Raw genomic sequence first — 21077 nt, 5'->3', positions numbered from 1 at the left:
CTTTCAATCTTGTGTGTAGCAAGATCACAGCCCTTCATGGGCATAGTGACATGTTCCCAGGTAGGTTGTTAAAAGAGCAGGGTCTAAGCTGGAAGCATCAGGGTTACAGATTCAATTGGCTTTAGAGGACAAGAAAAATAAGGTGTTTCTCTTTCCAAAACACAGAAGATATTCAGAGCTTTTTAAGTTTTTTTGTGGAAATATTTTGGTCCACAACAAAGATGTTTCCATTCTGTGTGATAAATTCCTGTGTCGTAGGAATTTAGTTAATGATACGTGCATTTGCACTCAGTTGTTTCCTGGTGCTTCCAAGATGCAATGTGACTTCTTCATGTGGTGCAAAAAGGTGTTGGACCTATCCCCAGTGTCTAAATGTGGATAAATCTGGTTGACAGAAAAAATGAGGGTATGAGGGAACCTTATCTGTAGTTTCCATGAGTCATTATGATAGGTCAGCTGTATCAAAACCTTTCAGACCCTCGAGCAAAACCCATCCCTTTTCTTCTGAAAATGGGCATATTTTTTAGTTGAAAAAGCAATTATTTATCAGATATGTTGAACAGAGTTTTCTGTGGCAGCAAAAAGCATCAGCTCAACACCTGCTGCCCGTGCAAGGTTTTATCATTTAGGCAGGAAGGAAAATGATGTTAGCAACTGGTTTGAAAAGGTTATTCCAGATGCTGGTAGTAACACAGGACAAGATGTGAGTGTGCTTGTAGAAGTGGTTTACTGAGCTGAGGAGGTGGGTTAGACCTCATCAGGGTGGCAATCTAGGGCAGGAAAAAGACTGAGGACACGGAAAAACCTGAGAAGGCACTGGTGGGTAGAAGATAGATAGGTATATGGTGACAGGGTGTGTGTGGGACTGGGGACAGCCAGTACAGGCCTCCCTACTGCAGAAAGGTGAATGGTTAAGGCATAGATTCAGCTGTGATTAGGTCTATCACGTTGTACTGAAGGGCTCTGGTGGTGAAGTTACGGCTGATGAAGCAGCAAGGGGCTCAGTGTGGTGTCTAGGAGCAACCTGGTCTAGTGGAAGGTGTCCCTGCCCATGGGACTAGACTTTAAGGTCCCTTCCAACCCAGACAATTCTATGATCCTGTGAAGTGTGAGGCATTAGAAAGATCCAGGAATAGTGCAACAGACAACTTAAACCCCAAACAACAGCTCTAAGTCAAACACAGATTCCTCTTCTCTCATGACACTGGGATCTTTCAGTGCAGAGCAGCCACCCACCCAGGCCAGGAAATGCAGTTCCTGCCTCATATGTCATTGCACCACATGTTTTCTGGAAAAGCAAATAAACCCAGTCCATCCCAATAAGCAGAAGGGCTGTCACACCACTGTAAATGCACACATTTGCTGAGAGTGTGGATTTAGAGTAGCACATCTCAGGGATGCAGGGATTGAGGGTGAAAGAGGGTGTGTTCTCACAGCAGAATGGCTGACTCGTTGTTTTGTGATGTTATGCTGGGTTTTGTGGGAAAAGAACCCTTCTGACAGATGCACTCCTAACTTTGGACTGACAGTGAGTTTTGCTTGGTTTAGTAGTGAATACTTTGTCCCTGTCTGTCCTCATTGATGCAATAACTCAGTTCAGAGGCAGTTCTTTCTTTGGGCTCAAACACACATCAGCTTCACCTGGGCTAAATGACTGTCTGAGGAGACAAATTTAACCTGTAACCTAAATAAACTGCCCAGTTAAGAGAAAAAGAGAGAGAATTGCTAGCAGCAGCAGAATTTTCATGGAATCATTGAATGCCAGAATGGTTTGGGTTGGAAGGAATCTTAAAGATTATCTGTTTCCAGTCCTCTGCCATGGGCAGGAACACCTTCCACTAGACCAGATTGCTCAGAGCCCCATCCAGCCTGGCCTTGAACACTTCCAGGGATGAGGAAAGAGATCAAACACACTCACATAAGGCTGGAGTAATTTTCCTGGACCATGCAGGCTTGTTGCAGCTTTACCTTGGTATGAGTGAAGTCCTAGCTCAAACTGGTCTTTTAATGACCCTGTGATTTTGCAAAGAGCAAATAAAAATCCTGAGGGCTTCTCAGGGACATCCCAGCCACCACACTGATGAAGAGGCCAAACTTTGGGGTCACCTAGTGCCATAAATCCCCATGAACCTGGCTCCTGACTTCTACAAGTGTAGAGGGAGCAGAAGTTAAACCTCTATCCTGTTTCAAAACTAAAGTTACATATGATTAATTTTTCACTTGGGTTCAAGTTTACTGTTCTGAGGAGGTTTTCAACGTGGTCATTTGATTTTACTGTGGAGTTTCTACGTGCTGGTGAGGTCGCTTCTCTTTCTCATGTAAATCAGCAGCACAAGTGATAATTGTGGTGGGAGGAGAATCTGAGTGAAAAGGGAGGCATTTGGGGGCTGATCTGTGGAGAACAGAAAGAGCAGCTGAGGCTTATAGAGATCTGTTCTGACTTGTGAATGGGATTTAGACAAGGTCGTACCCTATGTATCTACAGAAACCAGAGAGACAAATGCTGTTGTGGAAGTCACTGTTGTTTGTCTTGAAGGACTGTGCACGTGTTGAGAGCTGAATTTACTCAGGTTTTCCCCTTCCACTCTTACAGTAACAGTTGCTATTTATGTTTTGATTTGTAACACTGGTGTAATAGTAAAGAATGTGCATCCTCCACCTTCCGTTTTCATCTCCCCTGTCCCTCCTCCCCCTCATACAAGGGGAGGATGTCAGGGCAGCTACAGATATTGTTATTAAAATGTTTGAGCAAATAAAATAGACAAGGACTCCTCAAAACAGCTCTGTCTCTCCCTTTCCCTCCCATCAAAGCAAGGTGATTCTCTGCCAGGTATTTTCCAGTGACATTGGAAAGGATGGTGCTTTTACCAAATCTCATCATTAGAAAATTCAATTATGTCAGTTTTACCAATTCCTAGCCATTAGCATTGTCCTTCTGCCTTACTTATAGACCAGTTTCGAGCCCCACAGAAAGTAAATAAAGGTTTCAGTGCATTTTGATTCAGAATCTTGTCCTTTGCCAAACCTGCAGACAAGAGTCCTCAGTTTATGCGTCTCTATCTGCAATACACGTGTTAGTTCATGGGGGTCTCGATGCAGAAAAAAGACCCATAAGTAGATCTGCATTTGCCCAGCTTCTGGCAGGTGAGACACCCCATCTGGGAACCATCCCCTCTTGTCTCAGAAGCTGAAATGCCAGACAGACATCTCCACCTGAACCAGCAGTGGGGAGAAAGAGGCATTTGAGGTCACCAGGCATTTGACCCATTTTAGTCAGCTCCACGGAGATAATGGAAATTGAAAACCCAGCAGGTCTCTTTCTTTCTGCTGTTTATGAAGGGGGCCTGGGGTGAATAGTCCATATGCAAATGTATATGGAGTAGGTAGGAGAGAGAATTTCTAAAGTTAAATGTCAGGAATTGGTTTGTTTGGGTAAAGAGGGGAGGGAAGAGGCCTCCAACGTGTCAGGATCAGTACATGGGTCTGTCTCTGTGGGAGAAGTTGCCATAGGGTGGTTCCTGGGGAATGTGATCCTTTTTAGGCAGGACACCCCATTAATAGTAGCATCACCAGCTACTACCCCATATGAGCATGGACCTCTCTTGATGATACTCGGAGGGAGGATGTGGAGGTGGATGAGGCAGAGGGGCAGTGGAATGTTAGATGAGGATGTGGTGTTAACTGAATGATCTTTGGACAGAGGAGTGATGTGAGCCTCTAAATTCGATCCTTCAGGGAATGCTGTCTCTGCTTCCTGAAGTCCTGGTAGCCACCATTACTCCTTTCACAGCACAGTTCCCACTTGCACAGCCCCTCTAGTTCTGCAGTTCTAGGTTAGACACCAGCTATGCTGTCACATTAGAGGAAGAGTCTTTCTTCCTTTTGTGTGTGATGAGGAAAGGGTGGTAACTGATTATAACCTTTGTCATCTCTAGAGCCAAGCACTGCCTTTATTTCTTTAGTCAACCCTTGCTTTTCTGATCATAATAAAGAGATTTCATTTGTCTAAAATAGAATCATAGAATGGGTTGGGTTGGGAGGGATCTTAAAGACCACCCAGTTGCAGCTCCCTTGCCATGGGCAGGGACACCTTTCACTATCCCAGGTTGCTCCAAGCCCTATCCAGCCTGGCCTTGGACCCTTCCAGGGATGGGGCAGCCACAATTTCTCTGTGCCAGGGCCTCACCACCCTCACAGTAAAGATTTTCTTCCTAATATCCAATCTAAACCTACTCTCTTTCAGTAAGGCATACCTCCTTGTCCTATCACTACATAAAGTCATCTGTTTACAAAATAAACAGTCTGTTTTATCTTTGCAAATGCTGCTATGGCTGTAACTCAAACCACCATCCAGAGGTGACCAGCTTTTGAGCTGGTCCCCATTTGGGATTTTGTGAGTGTACCTGGACATCTGAGTGTGTAACTGAGCTTTTCTCTGGCAGGTGGTGTGTGCAGAGGGAGAGCACATCTTCCTTGTGCTCTGCACTGCTTAGCTGAGCTGCAAGAGTGATGCTGAGTTTGTTCCTGGGGACTGTGAGCTGCACTGATACTGAGATGGGCAGTGTAGGATGGACTGAACATTTGTTTGCTTCATGCAAGGCTCTGTGCTACCTCCTGAGCTCAGGGAACAGCATGAGCCAGGGCTAATTAGTAGAGAAACACTGTGAATTTTGGGAAGAAGAGAAGCAGATATTGTCTGCATGCTCGTGACATAACATTTCACACACTGAAGATAAACTCATGAAGGTTTGCTTAAGCAGCCAGATGGTGATATGAAAAAAAGAGAGAAACTAAATTTATAAGTAAAACAAAGAAACATTCCAAAAACCTGATTCTCAGCACTTTGAGCTAAAATGAATTTTATCTGTGTTTTGTATTTTTTTTCTTCCACCCACTGTGTGTCCTCTATCCCTCCCAGTCAGGGAGATAAGTAAGGGCAGAAGCACAGAAAGAAACTGGTGGATAAATGATAAAGCTGATGTGAGCTAAATGGTGAGTGGAGTGGAAAGTTTTATAAAGAGATGGAGACTGAAAGGCTCTCAGGAATTGATCTGAAGCTCTGACACTGAGAATAGGACACCAGGCTAAAAATGGGAAGAGGGCTTTCAGCCTAACTGGAGCCAGAGCTTCTTTACTTAAATAGAAGTGTAGTTTCAAATTGAGTATGACTGAAGAAGAGGAAATTATATATGAGAGTTTATTTAAGTAGATGGCATTAGGAGTAGGAAAGACATGGAGGCTGGAATTGTGATGGTGTTGACAAGAGAGGGCACCTGGAGCAGGGAGCCCTGAGATTGATGGAAACAAACAAAAATAATAACTGAGGGGGAGGGATTTTGGTGAAGCCATGGCATCAAAGATGGATGGAGCAGAGAATAAAGGCAGAAGCTGTAGGTCTGTCAGCTGCTGCTGTGCAAAACAAATATTTCTGCTGTTAAGATGCAAGGGTGTGGAGAAGGCTGAATTATCTGAGATATCTGTGGTGCTGTTCACTGTAAAATGTGAGCTGGGCCAGGTGCTTAAGGGGATAGAGATTCCTGCAGACTTCCTATGAGGATTTTAGGGCAAGGAGGAGGCAACTGAGGGCTGCAGACAGGAGAAAATGTCCAGTGCTCCTTAAATAATAGTGCAAGCTCTGGAAAAACACAGGACAATCCTATATCAAAATTAGTTTCCTAAAATACACAGAATCAAAGAATCACAGAATGGATTGGGTTGGGATGGAACTTAAAGATCAAGTTGTTCCAACCCCCCACCATGGACAGGGCCACCTTCCACCAGACCAGGCCCTCTTCAGGGACTACGTCTCCCAAGCTTTTTGTGTCACACAGAATTAAGGTGTGGATGTCCAGTGTGGACTCCAGTTACGATGTGAGGTTTCTCTGCGACAAATCTGCCCACTTTTTTGAGGAGTATGTGGTAACACCAGGCTCACAAGAAACTTCTCTCCTGACAGATGGCCAGACAGGTAGGTCAAGGATGATGCAGACGGTCTGCTGGGTGGCAGAGGGGTGAGTGAAACGCTCTTTTCCAGCCCAACATTTCGGTAATTAAGGGTTCAAATACCTTTAGCAGATTTCTGGATTAAGCAAAGACATTAAATATCTCTACTGCTGAATGAGGTTAATCATAGAATAAAACTGTGCCTTAAGAAGGAAGGATGTTCATGTGCCCCATTCTAGTCCTGTCCCCCTCCTTGGGACTTTTTTTTTTTCTTTTTAAGGGAAAGAAAATAAAATATGGGTGCAGGTGCTGGCACTGGCAGGAAATTCAGTGCTTTAACAACCATCCTGATAAAACATGGTGAAGTATCTGAGGAACATGCCACCTGTGTAATTAAAAAAAAGGACCAAGAACCCCAAAAGACAAGAAATCCGTGAACTAGTGCCAAAATGTTACAGAAATACAAAAATTGCTGTGCTAACGAACAAGAGGCCAAAGGAAAGGACATATTGTAGCTACATCTCAGTTCAAGATATTTTTATTTCCCTCATTACCTTGAAAAGCCCTTGAAAGATTCTTTTGTTCAGTGTTTGATTAAAAAAGGCACTGTCACTTCTAGTTTGACCTGTGTTTGTTAGAAAACAACTAAAACCTGAAAAGATAATTTTAAATACTAACTTATAAAAAGTACAGTGGGGATAATTACTTTGACAGCATTTCTTTCGAGTTTGTGTGGCCCAAATGTTGCAGAAATGAAGTCTTACAGTAAAATAAATTCGCCAGAAGCTTTCCAGGAAAATAAAGTAGCAAAATTGACAAGTATTAATCTGGATTCCCAAAAAAAATTAACAAAAAAAAAAAAAAAAAAGGAAAAGTTTTACAAATAAGAGTAACTGAAAAATTGGGCACTTTTCCAGTGGGACCAGTGAGCAAGTTTGCTTTGTTTCAGGACTACACATGACAAAATTTCACTAAATGTGAAGAAAAAAAAGAGGGTTGACCTAGATGCAGGGACAGGACCTAGAAGGGTTTATTCCAAATAGAAATTTGGTGAGTCTGCTCTGCCTCTCTTCCCAGTTTGCCCAGATAACAAGGGTTTTGGCTTTAAAAGCCTTACCTCTCTGGAGGAAGATAAATTCACATTGTCTACTGGAAAACAAAAGGCATATCTGAAAGAGACTGTACTTCTAATATAAGAATTTCTCTCCTTCTCTGTGAGCAAGTTAAGAAGTGCTGAGGGGTGTTCCTGGGCTGTCTTTCCTGACTGTCTTTCCATTTCTAGAGCAAATTTCACAGTGAATGTTTTTGAGGTGGGATCCTCCCCTAGCTGTATTTCCCTATCTTTCCAAGCTGTCACAACTGTTGGACACGAATGCATCTGCTCCTGGCTCAAACCCTAAAATCTAGGTCCTTTTCAGTGGATATCAGAACATCCTGGCCATCTTTGTGGCAGATGTAATCATAGTGGGGAAACAGCAATTGCAGGATGTGTTTGGCTTTAACTATTTAAAATATGTTCTTTAGGATGGGGTGATGCACCCCTACAAGTGCTTATATCTCTTTGCTGGATATTCTGGGAGCTTGGGTGGTGGCCCATATGTGCACTGCAGTTGTCTGTGTATATTCATGTGAATCCAGCCTTTATCTCTTCACCAGCAGTGAGGCTACAATTTCCCAGTCTCATTATCCCAAGCCTAATGTAGTTCCTGCATACCATCCCCCACATCATTCCTGCTTAGGACAGGGCTCTGCATCCATTAGGGTCAGTCAGATCAGGGAATGGACACAGCTGCAAACTCACTTGTCAAGCAGAGTTAAAAGAAGAAGGGTTGCTTTTAAGAGAAATCTGTGCCCTGATCCCAAGTCCTGCACAGCCACTGGCTGTGCTGGAAGAGATTGGGAACCTGCAGTGTGACGTGGGGTGGAAAGCTGAACCATATCCTTGGACATAGCCTGCATTTAGGCTTAAGGATTAAAGCAATTGTTATGAGGAGTCCTGAGGATAGCAAAACACAAATTCCTTGTTTATAAGGCCCAGCTATACATGTATCTGCTAGAAAGGTTGTAGATTCCATTCTAGAGTCCGTGGATGTATGCAATGACCACTTGCATTCCCAGCAGCTGCTTTCTGCAATTCCCCAAATGGGATGAACACCATCCCTTTCAGAGCTTTAAATCCGTTTAAGATGTGAAAATAGGCCTGAGGCTCTAATCTTGCCTTGTGCACAACAAATGCAACAGAAAGAAACCCATGACCTCAGCAGAGTCCAGCCAGACATGTTTGTAGGCCGTATGTAGGAGATCAGGTCCTGTCACTAATGCACACAACTTGCTCTAAACAAGCATCACAAGATTCAGAGACTTTTAAAGAGAAATCCCCATTTCCCATGCTTACCATTGGCCCCAGAAAAGTCTAAAAGCCTCATTTCCACATATTGAAGAAATACTTTGCCTGGGTCCTCTGTGGCTGCAGTCGATGAGGAAGGGTTTTGGTGGAGAGCATCCACCTCTGTTTTGAAATGAAGCTGTTCCAGGAAGTTTTGGGAGGTTCTTGGTTGCGCTGAGTCTGGTATTGTACCAATCCCATCAAAGACTGTTGATCCTGCCCTTCCTCACCCACTCTCTCCACTGCCTTTGTGGGATGTTGCAGATGGGGTGGCTGACTATGTAGACAGGGAAAATTAAATGGCTGTGCAAATTCCCATCCTTTTCCTCTTCCTCCTCTGATCCAAATCCTCATAAAAGGAGTGTGTGAGAAACGTTGGGTGGCACCCAGAGAGGTTCTGAACTTCCTCCTTCCTGAACAGGCTGGTTTGATCTTCTTGGAAATTACAGCTTATATGGGCACCCAAAATGAGTCACATAGGGGAGTTCCCTACTGTATGGTCTGTGGGATATGAGGACAGGGGACAGAGAGAGAGGGACTCCAACTATCACTGCTGGTGTTCAGGGTTGCTCTTGAAATCTGCAGGAAGGCCTTGAGGTGTGTTATGCTCATGTGCAGGTCTCCACCAACTATACCAACAGATCTCTGCAGGGTCAAGACCTGCCTTTTTGGCTGGGAGATGCCTTGCAGGGGGTGAAGAAAAGTTCATACCCTTCAGCTATAACTCCTCATTCCTTTCCCTCTTGGTGATGCTGATCCTGAGATTATGAATTCATTTTGCAATCACAGTTTTGCCTCAGAAAGGAGAGAGCACTGGAAATACTCCCTCTGACCTCGAGAAAATGAGTGTTTGAGTTTTGAAAGCAGCATCTCAAATCCTGAAATATTCCCCCTCTCAATTGGCCCTCATTCAGTCAATTGCCATCTTTACTGTGTCATACAAGCATTCATTTTCATTCAATTAAAGGCAAAAGCATAAATCCCACCAAAGGCAGCTGTTCTCCACTTGGATCTTCTGCTGACTGGGAGCAGGAGCTTGCTTCTTTCTTTGTCCTTAACCATAGTTGATTAGGATATTAGGGGTCTTATTACTTCCTAATATAGTTTGGGAATTATTTCCATATGTTGCATTATTCTCCAGAATGGGCAAAGCTCCTCTGTGCCAGCAAAGTTGGGTGCAGTATTGCTGAACCTCAATTACACTGTGTTTAAAGTTTTATTGGAGGAGAGGTTGCAGGTGGCCTCTTATAGAAAGCTGCATTTCATCTCAGTTTTCAGATACCTTATACTATCCTTTCCACTGGGAAATTAAGCAGAACTCTCCATATCCACTGCAGCTGTTTCTAGTGTTAAATTAAACTGCTGCTATTACAGCGAGCCGTGCTGGAGCTGAGCTGTGTTGTTCCTTAATTGTTTGTGGTTGTGGATACCAGCCAAGCAGCAGTCTTGTAGTGGCAAACGCTGGAGATAGGACCTGGAAAACAGATGTTTGGGCCAAAGCCAAGGTGGTTTCAGGAAAGACAGTGAGAGAGAAGCAGGAAACCAGTTATCTGTCTGATTTATCGGACAGAGGGAAGAAATTCACCCTAGGGCAGAGTGCTCACAAGAGGCTGGTGCAGCAGTAAACTCTGATTTTAGCAAGCTTTAGCCTGCATTTTAAGGCTGATATGGGCAGCTGTTGGTTTGCCAGTGCTAACTGTCTGTGCCAAACCTGCATGCTTTGCAGCTGGGTGGAAAATTCTCACCTATTTGCTGGGGGCTGCAGAGCATCTCGTGCAATAAACTGGTTTATGTGAAGTCCCAGCATAAATCTTTTAGATCTGATACAACGAAGGGACTTTTTGAAATTTAATTGAGGCTTGAGGAATCTGATCAAAACTAGATCTTACAGTGGAGGTGCTTTATGTGAGCAGATCATTCCCAGGCATTCCACTCTGCTCTCAAAGGAGGGAAATCACACGTTAATGGATCTCAGAGTGCCAATTACTCTTTTTTCCTCCCTCAGGACCCCAGGTAACTAACTCCCTGAGATGGAGATAGAGATGCTGTAGGCATCTAGGTCTTGGTGAGATCTGTCCCACTCATGTTTTCACAGAACCACAGCCTGGTTGAGATTGGAAGTGACCTGTGGAGGTCACCTTGTCCAGCTGTCCTGTTCAAACGGGGACACCTGATGCCAGTTGCCTAGGACCATGTCCAGATGGCTTTTGAGTATCTTCAAGGATTAAAACATCTCTGGGAAAGCTATTCATTAAGTGATTGCACAGAACCAGAATTAAATATTGCACTGGAGGGGAGGGAGGGATAGTCCAGCGTTTAAGATTAAGGAAAGTTTTAAATGTCACTGCTTAGGGGGCTGATCCACAGATCTGAACAGGTGCCTTGAAGTACATCCAACCTTGATTTTTGGAGCAGGGATATGAGTATTTAGCAGGACAAGATGCTTTCACAGTTTTAACTACGCTATAACTATGTTGATTTCGTTGAAACATGATGAATGTCAGCTCAAACTTTCAGCCCTAATTTTATTTCTTTAGTAATTGAACCAATAGTTTGACCGCATTTTAGGGCTGAGGAGTCATCAAAAAACCTTTGGATTTCTTTAGCAACACTCATGATTTTAGATGCAAAAGATGTGGATCAGTAATGCTGAATAGCACTGAGATTTGAAAGGTGTGTTGTAAAAGTCCTGGTAAGGGAATGCTTACAACTCCCCCTGCACTTCCTCCTGCTCCTATCTGTGGAACAAAAGGTTCCTAGAGACAAAGGTATAGAAATTAGGGATTTGGAAGACAATTATAATCTTCTCTTGCCCAGCAGTGACTAGAGGCATGATGCAGATGTTTTGACTGTTGGCCTTAGTCTTTGACTGTCTTTAGCTTTCCACACTGCTGGAACATGCAACTCCTTGAATTTCTCTTATGCTGCCAGAGACCCTTTGATTTGTTTGTCTTTTTGTCTTTAGACTAAGTAGGCTTCTTATTTTTTGCAACAAGGGAAATGTCTAAATAATTGCATCACACAGAGAGGAGAAATATATGTACATATATGTCTTTCTGTTGAAGAGATTTTTCCCTACTTAAAATGATCAGATTTCTCTGTTTCTGACAGTTGAGGTACAAAATTTATCCTTTTTGTGCCATAGACCACTCATAAATCACTCAGTGACACAAATACTTCTCCTTATAGGCCTGCCTGTGCTTGAAAATCTAAATGCAAGTGGCCCTCATCCAGAGGAGAACAGGATCATCCTAATCTCCTGTATCCAGCTCCAGCTGGTGCTTTGCCTTCCCCTGAGCTTCTGAGAAACTGCAGAAGTGCTGGTGTTTTCCTGGTTGAGGGTGATGCCACATGCAGAGGTCCATGACCCATCATTCCTAGGGATACACAGTAGGCATAAATCACAGGATTATTTTCTCTTCTTCTGTTGCTCTCGGGAAAAGGAAGTGCTATTTAACTGCACAAACCCACTACACCCATCCTGTCTCCCCCAGAAACCTGATGGTTTTCCTCTCTTTTAAGAGCATTATCCAAGAGGGATTATGACTTTTTTGCTGTTTTTCTGAAAACTCAGCCTGGTTGGTAGCTGACATACCCAGGAGCTCAAATGGGAAGGAGAGTCTTCATCTGTGGTTTATTGTATAGATTGGCTTTATGTAGGGTAGAAAAGTTAGGGAAACCTCCTAGGAAGCCTGAATCTCTATCAGAGAACACCTACAGTTGGCTGCATGGGCAGCAGAAAGTGTTGGAGTGTGAGTGCTCAGTACTTGTGCATATTTGGGCCAGGAGAGTTGGTGTTTCAGACCCAACACTAACTGTAGCTGTTTGTCTTCATTTTATAAAACAGGAAGAAGATCTCACCATATCCAGGGCACAAGTGAAACAACAACCTGCTGCCACCTGACCGTGCACTGACACATAGTTGTTCTGAGTTTTACAGTTGCCCCAGATTTTTGTGTAAGGGGCTGATGGAAACTCATCGCTCCTCACTGCTGGGTAAGAGAGAAGACACTCAAGCAAAGGGCTGCATCTTGGTTTCTCCAGTTTTCCTCTCTCCTGGATGGTCTTGCCTTCTGTCTCCTTGAACAGAGAGTCAAGTTTTAAAGTCAGCCCAGCTGGAGGAGCAGTTTTCCTCATTCCTTCAACTGAGAAAATCCTTTTCATGTTGTCCACAACTGTGATGAAAAGAGAAGCCCTTTTCAGACACTGAACTTGTCTGTCAGGAAAATACCATTTACAGGTAAGAAACTGCTATTCCCAGCAAAAAATATGGAACTTCTTCCATGTGAGACTAGAGAAGCTGCCCTAGGGATAGAGCATTTTTCATGTGTAAAAAGGAGAAGAGACTTGGGCTGCATCCCACACCACAAGTTATTCAACTTTTCGCTGTCGAACAATATGTCATTGCAATATATTTGACAGATAACAGCTGGTGATAGGACTGATGTCTTTTAACTCTGGTGGTCCAAGACTCAGACATCTGCAGCTGAATTTCTAGTGCCTCTTGCTCCCCGTTGAGTAGAAGAGAAGCCAGGAATGACAAGCTCAGAAGTTGAGACAAAAGTTGGGTGGTAAATTGCAGTTCTTGGGCCCAGATGGCACCATGATGGGCATTAACTACAGCAGTTAATAATTTCTGGTTTCGTTGAACCTTCTCTCTGAAAGCTTTGAAAGAGCCTAACAAAGAATACCAACCCAAAGGTTTTGTAGTGTTTCCTGGCATCTTGATTTTATATGTTTCTGTTCTCAGCTGCTTAAAATTATCCCAAAGTACTGTTTCATTGGTGGGGGGTTTTGTTTTACTGCCTATAGAGTGTGGTTCATATGAGCTGAATTCTCTCTTTGTAGCTTCACTTATGAATAGGGGTCAGCACCCAGGCAGTTGAACGCTCGAGATCCTTTCCATGCTGTATATAAATAGCACACAGCTATTTCACAGTTTCATATTCATCTTGCAGGCTTCCAGCACCCTTGTATTCCCAAAACTCTTTCTATCCCACAGCATTCGGGTTCTTGAACGTGTGACTCAACCTAAATTACAGCAGGGCTTATCCCAGCCAGGAAAGCTCTGATTTGGCTCCTGTGTGTTCTTGTTCTCATTCCTGACGGTTGGTGTCAAGCCATGAGCGCTCGGAGCTGCTCCTGTGGGTTTTCCAGCCCTGGGATGAGCTCAGCTCCGCGGTTAAGCCGACGGCTGAGTTACGTTACCTTGCGCACGTTAAGTCAGTCCCTCGCCCTGCTGGTCAGTGGAGGAAGCCAGAGAGCCTCCAGCTCATGGATAACTAACAGCCAACATCCCCCTGTCCGGCGGAGATAAGAGCCTGGTTAAAACCAAGGGAAATTTCAGACTGTCTCCCAAGTGTCGCCTGTCTTTTGTTTGACACAGGACTTGTCATGTCTCCCTTCCTGCGTATTGGTTTGTCCAACTATGACAGTGGCCCTTACCTGCCATCCCAGGGGGAGGTGATTAACCCTTACTGTGCTGTGATGGTGAAAGAAGCCGTGGAGTCAGGTAAGTGGGGAAGTGTTAAATATGCATGTTAGCTTTTATAAGTCATGTGGGTGACTTTATGTGTCATTTCTGGTGTGTAGAAAGCATGTTGGTAAAACACAGAGTGAACTATAAAACAGTTTGGCTTGGAAGAGACTTTAAAGATCATCCAGTTCCCCCCCTTTATATGGGTTTGTGAAGCCCACCTCCCTTTAAAAGGGTTGTGGGTGAAGGTGAAGTCCTTTTTGTGTCTCAGCACAGTAGTGGTTTGGGTTTGTCGTGGTCTGCAAGACAATCCAATTTTAAGCTAATGCCCAACAAATCTATATCTACAGTTTGGGGTTATTATCAACTACATTACAAGTCCCAGCATGTGACAGAGCAGATGAGCTGAGCTGTATTTGGTTTCACTTTTCTGTGAGCAGTTGTTGGTTTGTCAGTGAGGCTCCAGACAGATGAAATCTGAGTGTCCTAAAATATCCTGGCAGGGCTGTCCATGCTTATCATATTTTTCTGGAAAACTCATGGATCTAGACACTTCCATGATTTAGAAAAAAAAAAAAAGGCACTTGAACAGCCTGGTCTTTGCAGAGGGTTAATTTCTCTGTGTAGTTGCTGTGCTGTGTAAAAGGTTTGAAAGTGAAACCTCATGCAGAGCAGTTTTCTCTGTCTGGATGCAGGGACTGTTGCACACTTTTCCTGATGGACCAACACTGATGAGTCCTCATAGGGAAAACATTTCTTAAATGTCTTATGCATGAAAATAGTCCCAGTGAGAGGATGAAAAGTTCTTCAGTTGTGCTTTTGAAGAATCATGAGGAGCAAGACTCTCAGTGTTAGGGAATTCCCTAACACTGGTTGTTATTTATCTTAAATCTTTGATAAATTCGTAATTTGACTGCAGTGATTCTTTAAAAAAATGAAATCCATTCAGAAATTCCTTTTTATTGAGAATGCCCATGACTCTAATCCCCAGAGGACGTTAAAGTAGTTTAAAAAAAAAAAATAGAATTTTAAAATAATTCAGTATTTCACTGGAATTGTTTGTTTGTTTTAAGAGTCAGCATTTATCACATTGAACTTTTTCTTGGCTTAAATGTTATTTTAAATTATTATGTAAGATACAATTACTGGTAAATTCCAAAGGAAAGAAAATACTGCATGACAAAATATCCCTAAGATCTCATTTTTAACTGAAAATACGTCCTTTTCGGCTCTATACAGGACTTGGCTGTTTGCTTTAGTGAGGCCTTTGAAACCCATAACTCAAACTGAAGTCTGTGTCAGTTTGAAAGTGGATAAAATCAATTTGGTCAGAACAGACCTATATTTATTAGTCTCACACAGAGCTGAAAGTGTTTTCTGTTGTGTAAAAAACACAAAAATACTTACTAAGGGATATAATTTTTGTGCTACTTGGAGTCAATAATCATAATTATTATAATAATTATAGATATTATGATGATTATTATAATAATTCCTCTACAAGCAAGAAATAAAAAAATATGTTTGGAGGGAACTTTTCTCCATTAATGAGGACTGAATATAGGAAAAATAACATTCTAGTATTAGAAGATTTCTGTTTGCTGGGGTGTTATTTCATCCAGTGATTGCTCAGAGCATGGTGGGGCAGCCAGAGGGACTCCTCATCACATCAGTGTCAGCAGGAACCTCCTGGGACTGATTCGCCTCAGACTCCCCTCTTAGGGTGGGTTGAACCACCACCCTTGGGAGGTCTTAATCTGCTGCTGAGGGTGGGTGTTTAAATGTGTAGATGATGAACTTTACCTTCAGGTGACTAAGAAAAGACAAGGCCACCATCTGCCCTACAATTCCCGTCTCCTGCAAGGATATTGATGTCTGAGCAATTCAACCACCAGAGAATTATAGGTCAGGGGAATAAACAGGGATTTCCGTGGTGGGATTCGTCTCAGCTTGAGGAACACATCCATAGTGAGAGTGATGAATCACACCCTAGAAAAGGCCAGTCCACTCAGGGGTACACATCTGACATTCAGAGAGCTAAGCCTGACTCTAAATCCCAGAAATGCTCTCAGCATGAGCATCCTGAGGAGCTGTCATGCTCAAACAGGCTTAGAGAAGGCAAAAGGTCTCCAGACAAACACCAGCTGAATATATTTGAAGTAGAGTTACAGAGGTCTTTCCCAACCTTAATAATTCTAAGATCATCAAGTCCAACACTGCCAGTTCTACCACTAAACCATGTCTTATCCTTGCTTCATGTTTTTTGGGGGTTTTTTTAATTTTTTTTTTGGTCGCAGTTTGCTCTCTGGTCCCTGGTTTCACAAAGCACTTGCTACTCAATAATAATGGGATTAAAAACAAAGTGGTTCCTTCATATGCAAATTTTGGCTAAAATTTTGCCATGGCCAAGGAGTAGGAGTGGATCAGCTGCACAGCTGTTAAGAGATGCAAACCATCCTGACCCCCAACCTCGTGCTCTGACACTTGGACTTTAAGATTTCTTCAGGGGAAATGATTGCTGAGCAGGGCAGGACATGCCTAAACCCAGAACTGAATCCAGGATTGATGCAAGTCTCAAATCTTTCAAACTCTGTGCTGGAACCAGTTTGGAAGATGACTCTGCTCTGACTTTTTCAATGTCCTGTTATGGATCAGATATATACATATATGCATATACATGTTATGTATACCATGTATTAGGAGGAAATTCTTTGCTGTAAGGGAGGCTCTGCACAGGCTGCTCAGAGAAACTGTGAACACATCCCTGGAAGTGTTCAAGGCCAGGTTGGATGGGACCCTGAATAACCTGGGATAGTGGAAGTTGTCCCTGCCCATGGCAAGAAGGTGGAACAAGATGATCTTTAAGATCCCTTCCAACCTAAACCACTCTGTGACTGGGTTTTTTTTTGTTTGCTTGTTTGTTTGCAAACAGAACTGTGGTAGATGATAAATGTGTTTGGTTTCCAAAAACAAGGAGTTTGACTTTGGGTTCACGCCAAAGGCTGTGCCTTGTTGTCCAGCCATGACGAAAAAGTCACTGGGACAGAGGTCCCCAGGGTTTTGTGAGTAATGTACATTGTCTGTGGGCACAGGGGTGTCACAACAAGGCCACCCTAAAGAGTTTCAGAAGCTCAGGAAAAATCTAGGACATCCTTTCTGTTTTGTTTTGTTTTTCCACTTGCTTATTTTATAAAAGGGTCCCTGCTTTTTTATGATCTAATCTTTTAAAAAAACCATGAACACCACAACCCCCTACACCTAGAAGGGTTACAGCAGTTTATTACTGATGACAAAACTTTTCAGAGATCATATGTGCCTCTGAGGTATAAAAAAATCTGCCCTTTAAAAGTGGCTTCTGCCTTCACAAACCACCTGGCCTGGTGCCATTTCACCACCTGCCTTGGTGACATTTGCTTCATGAGAGATCCTGCTCCGTGTTTGAACTCAGCAAGCCTCCAGGAAAAGGGCTCCCAGCTGTAGTGGAAGCTGCTCCCCGGGAAAGAACAGTTGCTATTTTATTTTTCAGGAACCCAGGGTTGGATTAATCCCTGGCAGAATTCCACAACCGTCAGCGGGGATGCACCAGGGGTGACTGTCTGATCCCATATATCGGGCAGTTCATCCACATTCCAGGGTTTGTTTGTTTAAGCCTGGTGTTCTGGAGTGCAGCACAAACGAAAGCACTTGTTTTGCAAGTGGTGTGTTTCACATCTGTGGTTTTTCACTGATGTAGCAAAGAAATAATGGTCCTTACTGAGATTTCTGTTCTCTGGGGTGCTGGGAAGTTTATGTCTCATTTTTATCTCTTATTTTTTGGTGCTCTTGTGTGGCAAGTGTGGCACATATATATATTTGCAAGCTTGATGTGAATGAATTAAGCCTGCAGACAATGAGCTCAGTATATGATTGCCTCAATCTGCTTATGTGAGAGGTCAACACCACTTAACTGACAGAGGTGGATTCACCTTAGACTGAGGTGCTCTAAGACTTGGGGAAATTGAATTTCTGCCTAAAATTTAGCTGCACATCTGTTCATCACACCAGGCAGGACAAGGTTGAGAAGTGGTTTTATGCTGCAGGAATGATCTGGGGATCAGATCAATTCTCCCCAGGGAAGTAGTGGAGTCACTATCCTTGAAAGTGTTCAAAAAACGAATAGACGTGGCAATTGGTGATATGTTTTAGTGGGCAAGGTGGTATTTGGTTGAAGGTTGGACTTGGAAGTCTTTTCCAGCCTCGGTGATTCTGTGATTTCAGCTCATTTGTGATGCAGTGCTGATGGTCAGAGCCTAAAGCAGCTTAAATCAAGCTTATGTGATGGAACCGAGTGTAAAACTACAGGTGTTGGGTCGTGGGGTGAAATTTCAGCAAGTCAGTGCTGATTGCAGGATCCTGCAGGCCTTTCCTCAGGAAGCTACATCTCAGCCTAAATCTATCTAGTGAGTGTAGTTTATGTAGAAGCTCTGGCAGCCCTTTCTCCAGTGTACAGGGTGCCCAAGGGAGATTTTTGTTATAATCTCACAGCCCTGATATTTGTTCTTTCCCCAGCAAACATTCTCTCATTTCCTGAGGTGAATATTACACAATCGTGAATTTATTCTCCTTCTCTCCTGCTTTCAGTAACTTTGGAGCTTGTTTACCAGTTTTAATCTCTCCTAAAGATGTGGTAAAAGCCTCAGAAATCCTGAAGTTCCTGCCTGTGTAAATCAAAGCTGAGCAGAGGGAAGAAAACTGAATTAGTCCTCTCATCTAGGGAAAAATTTTCTCCGTCATGTCACCTTCCAGGCTATCAGCTGCATGTTCTTTTCCAGCTGGGTGGGATGAGGGAAAGGCTGGGATTATTGGAAATAGGAGCACAGTCTTTGGCAGTCAGGAGTCATAAGCCTGCTGCTCACACAACTGCTCTTTATTCTCTTGTTTCTCCAGCTTCAGCATTTGATGGGTTGACAATTTTCAGAGGGTAACTGTGATATAGAATTTACCTTGAGTAAGTTTCCAAGACTTTTATAGGGCTGTAGGAAATAAAACTGGTTCTATAAGACAAATAAATCTGGCTGAGACTTTTCACAGAGAAATAACTAGAGAGAACTCTCTGCAAGCCTCAGAGACAACATTTTTACATATCACCGTTTTAAGATGCTGTGAAGGACGAGGAATTAAAGCACAAGGAAAAGTTTGCTTGGTTGAAAACTCTGCATCCCTTTGGAATGGTTGCAGGTCATCAAGACAGTTTGTGTATTAATATCCCTTAGTTAGCTACTGACTAGACATGTGCTCCAGCTGAACCTTAATCCTGAAGTGCACCCAGCTTTTGGGGGATTGAAGCAAACCTGTCTCATTTTACGCTGGGACAGATGATCCACATAGCTGGTTATCTGTGATGAGATTCATGTGGTTAGAAGTGGGTATTTATGGTGTTGGAGTCTGCATAATTGGTCTACTCAATAGATGGAGTCAAGGGTGGAAATTACCTTTCCTAAGGTAGGTGTCTGTATTTGGTCAAACGAACCACCCTCGGTCCTTTGATTTATGTTGATTATATTCACTGGCTCTGAATGAAGTCAGTGTTCAGGCAGCCCAGATATGGGCATACACATGGTAGACATCTAAATTTAAGTGAAATTAATCCCATCCTAAGCTTCACTTCACATAGAAACCTCCTAGGACAGTGTAATGTGGTCCATTACACACCCTGCTGGGAGAGAGACTTTAAAGTGGGTAAATAACAGAGATCTGTTTCACGGGCTATAGAGTGGCGGCCTTATAGCAGAAGAGAAGCAGGTCTAGTCAATCCAAACCACTTCTTCTTGACAGAGAATGGCCAGGTGTACGTGCAGAAGAAGCCCACCATGTACCCACCCTGGAACAGCACCTTTGACGCCCACATCAACAACGGCAGGGTCATGCACATCGTCGTCAAGGACAAAAGCGCCGAGATGGTTTCGGAGACCACGGTGGAACTCAAGGTGCTGGCAGAGAGGTGCAAGAAGAGCAATGGGAAGACAGAGATTTGGGTGAGCATCGTTATCTTCCCTTGCAGGATGCAGTGGGGAGCTGCTGCAGGGTAGGGGAATGCCTTGTGTCCGTGCCAGGCTGTGACTGCCACCAGCAGGGCAGCAGGAACTGGCTGCCGTCCAAGGAATGATGTTTTCAGTCTGCTTGGGTGTGACTTGAGGGAAAGACCTGTCAGAAAAGAAGAGCGTGGCACATTTATATCACCTGCTGCTGCTGTGTTGAAACATGCCCTGTGCTAGTGAGGATTCTGGTTCGGGTGAGCTGTGGCCACGTATTAATCTTTGCTGAGGAGATCCACTGGGAACAAATCGTGATATGAGTGGCTAAACATGAGTTATTTTATGTTCTCTGGGGAAGCAGCTTTAAAAATTTAATCTGATGTCAGGAGACTGATTCCCAGCTGCCTGACTTCAGAGTTGTGTCAGAGGAACTCCTTTAAAATCACTACAGTCAGAGTGGAGTAAACTTGAAGTAACAGACTTCGTAAGGATGCTAAATGTAAGGATCTGTTCCCCACTAGTCCAAGCAACAAAGTTCTTGATAATAGTGTTTAAAATGTAATATCCAGTAGTTGTGAGTAACAATGAGCTGGAAAGACATTCTGAGAGGAACTGATATAGTGGAATTCTTTTGTTTGCATTATTTCTCATGACAGTTCTTAGGCTGAGCTGATTGGGTTAAGGAGAGAGTGGAAAAGTCAAAAAGGCCTTGGTCACTTACGAGCCCTAAAAACAAGATTTGGTTGAGATTTTCACATTTGGATTTGGTTTGATGCCCCAACCCTGGCAGTGTTCAAGGCCAGGTTAGATAAGGCCTTGAGCAACCTGGTCTAGTGGGAGGTGTCCCTGCCCATGGCAGGGGTGGGTGCGACTAGATGGTCTTTATGGTCCACTCTGTTTTAAAACATAACTTTGAAGGAATTTGGATACTTATGGATGGAATTGAAAACTAAAAGGCTCTGCTCAGCATGATTCCAACCTCAGTAGCCTGGTGAGGGAGAGAGGGGGCACATAATCTGGAGTGCTGAGCTGAAGTGGATTTGGGAGACCCTGGTTCTGTTGTGTCCCAGCCTGGTGGCTTCTCCTCAGATCTCTCCACTTACTCCCTGATACAAGTTACACCCTGGGGAGGGTGGTCTCAGGTATCTCATCCTCCAAGGGTCATGAGGAGAGACAATATAATTTTTTTCACTTTTCTGTGCAAGGGCACTCTTTGATCTGGAGGTTAGAGAGGTGACCCTGCTTGGGCTTTGCTGGA

The 21077-nt window shown here is 43.5% G+C and overlaps 1 protein-coding gene across 2 annotated transcripts in view; it reads left to right on the top strand.

Annotated features, from left to right (window-relative positions):
• Positions 1 to 21077, top strand: part of PRKCQ (protein kinase C theta) — a 59406-nt gene that overhangs the window by 4818 nt on the left and 33511 nt on the right. Inside the window, exons 2-4 of one of the 2 annotated variants that reach the window (XM_051795225.1) lie at positions 12177 to 12569; positions 13716 to 13841; positions 19620 to 19819. In XM_051795225.1, the coding sequence (XP_051651185.1) occupies positions 13724 to 13841; positions 19620 to 19819 (318 nt within the window). In that variant the 5' untranslated portion in view covers positions 12177 to 12569; positions 13716 to 13723. Of the gene's footprint in view, positions 1 to 12176; positions 12570 to 13326; positions 13842 to 19619; positions 19820 to 21077 lie in introns of those variants that run through there. The other variant, XM_051795224.1, reaches the window with a different exon arrangement.

Source organism: Manacus candei, unplaced genomic scaffold (assembly GCF_025592945.1).
Source record: "Manacus candei isolate 608988 ecotype Guabito, Panama unplaced genomic scaffold, ASM2559294v1 h1tg000042l, whole genome shotgun sequence".
Classification (NCBI taxonomy): Eukaryota; Metazoa; Chordata; class Aves; order Passeriformes; family Pipridae; genus Manacus; species Manacus candei.
The sequence above is the reverse complement of the archived record's forward strand: the minus strand, read 5'-3'. Positions and strand labels throughout refer to the sequence as shown.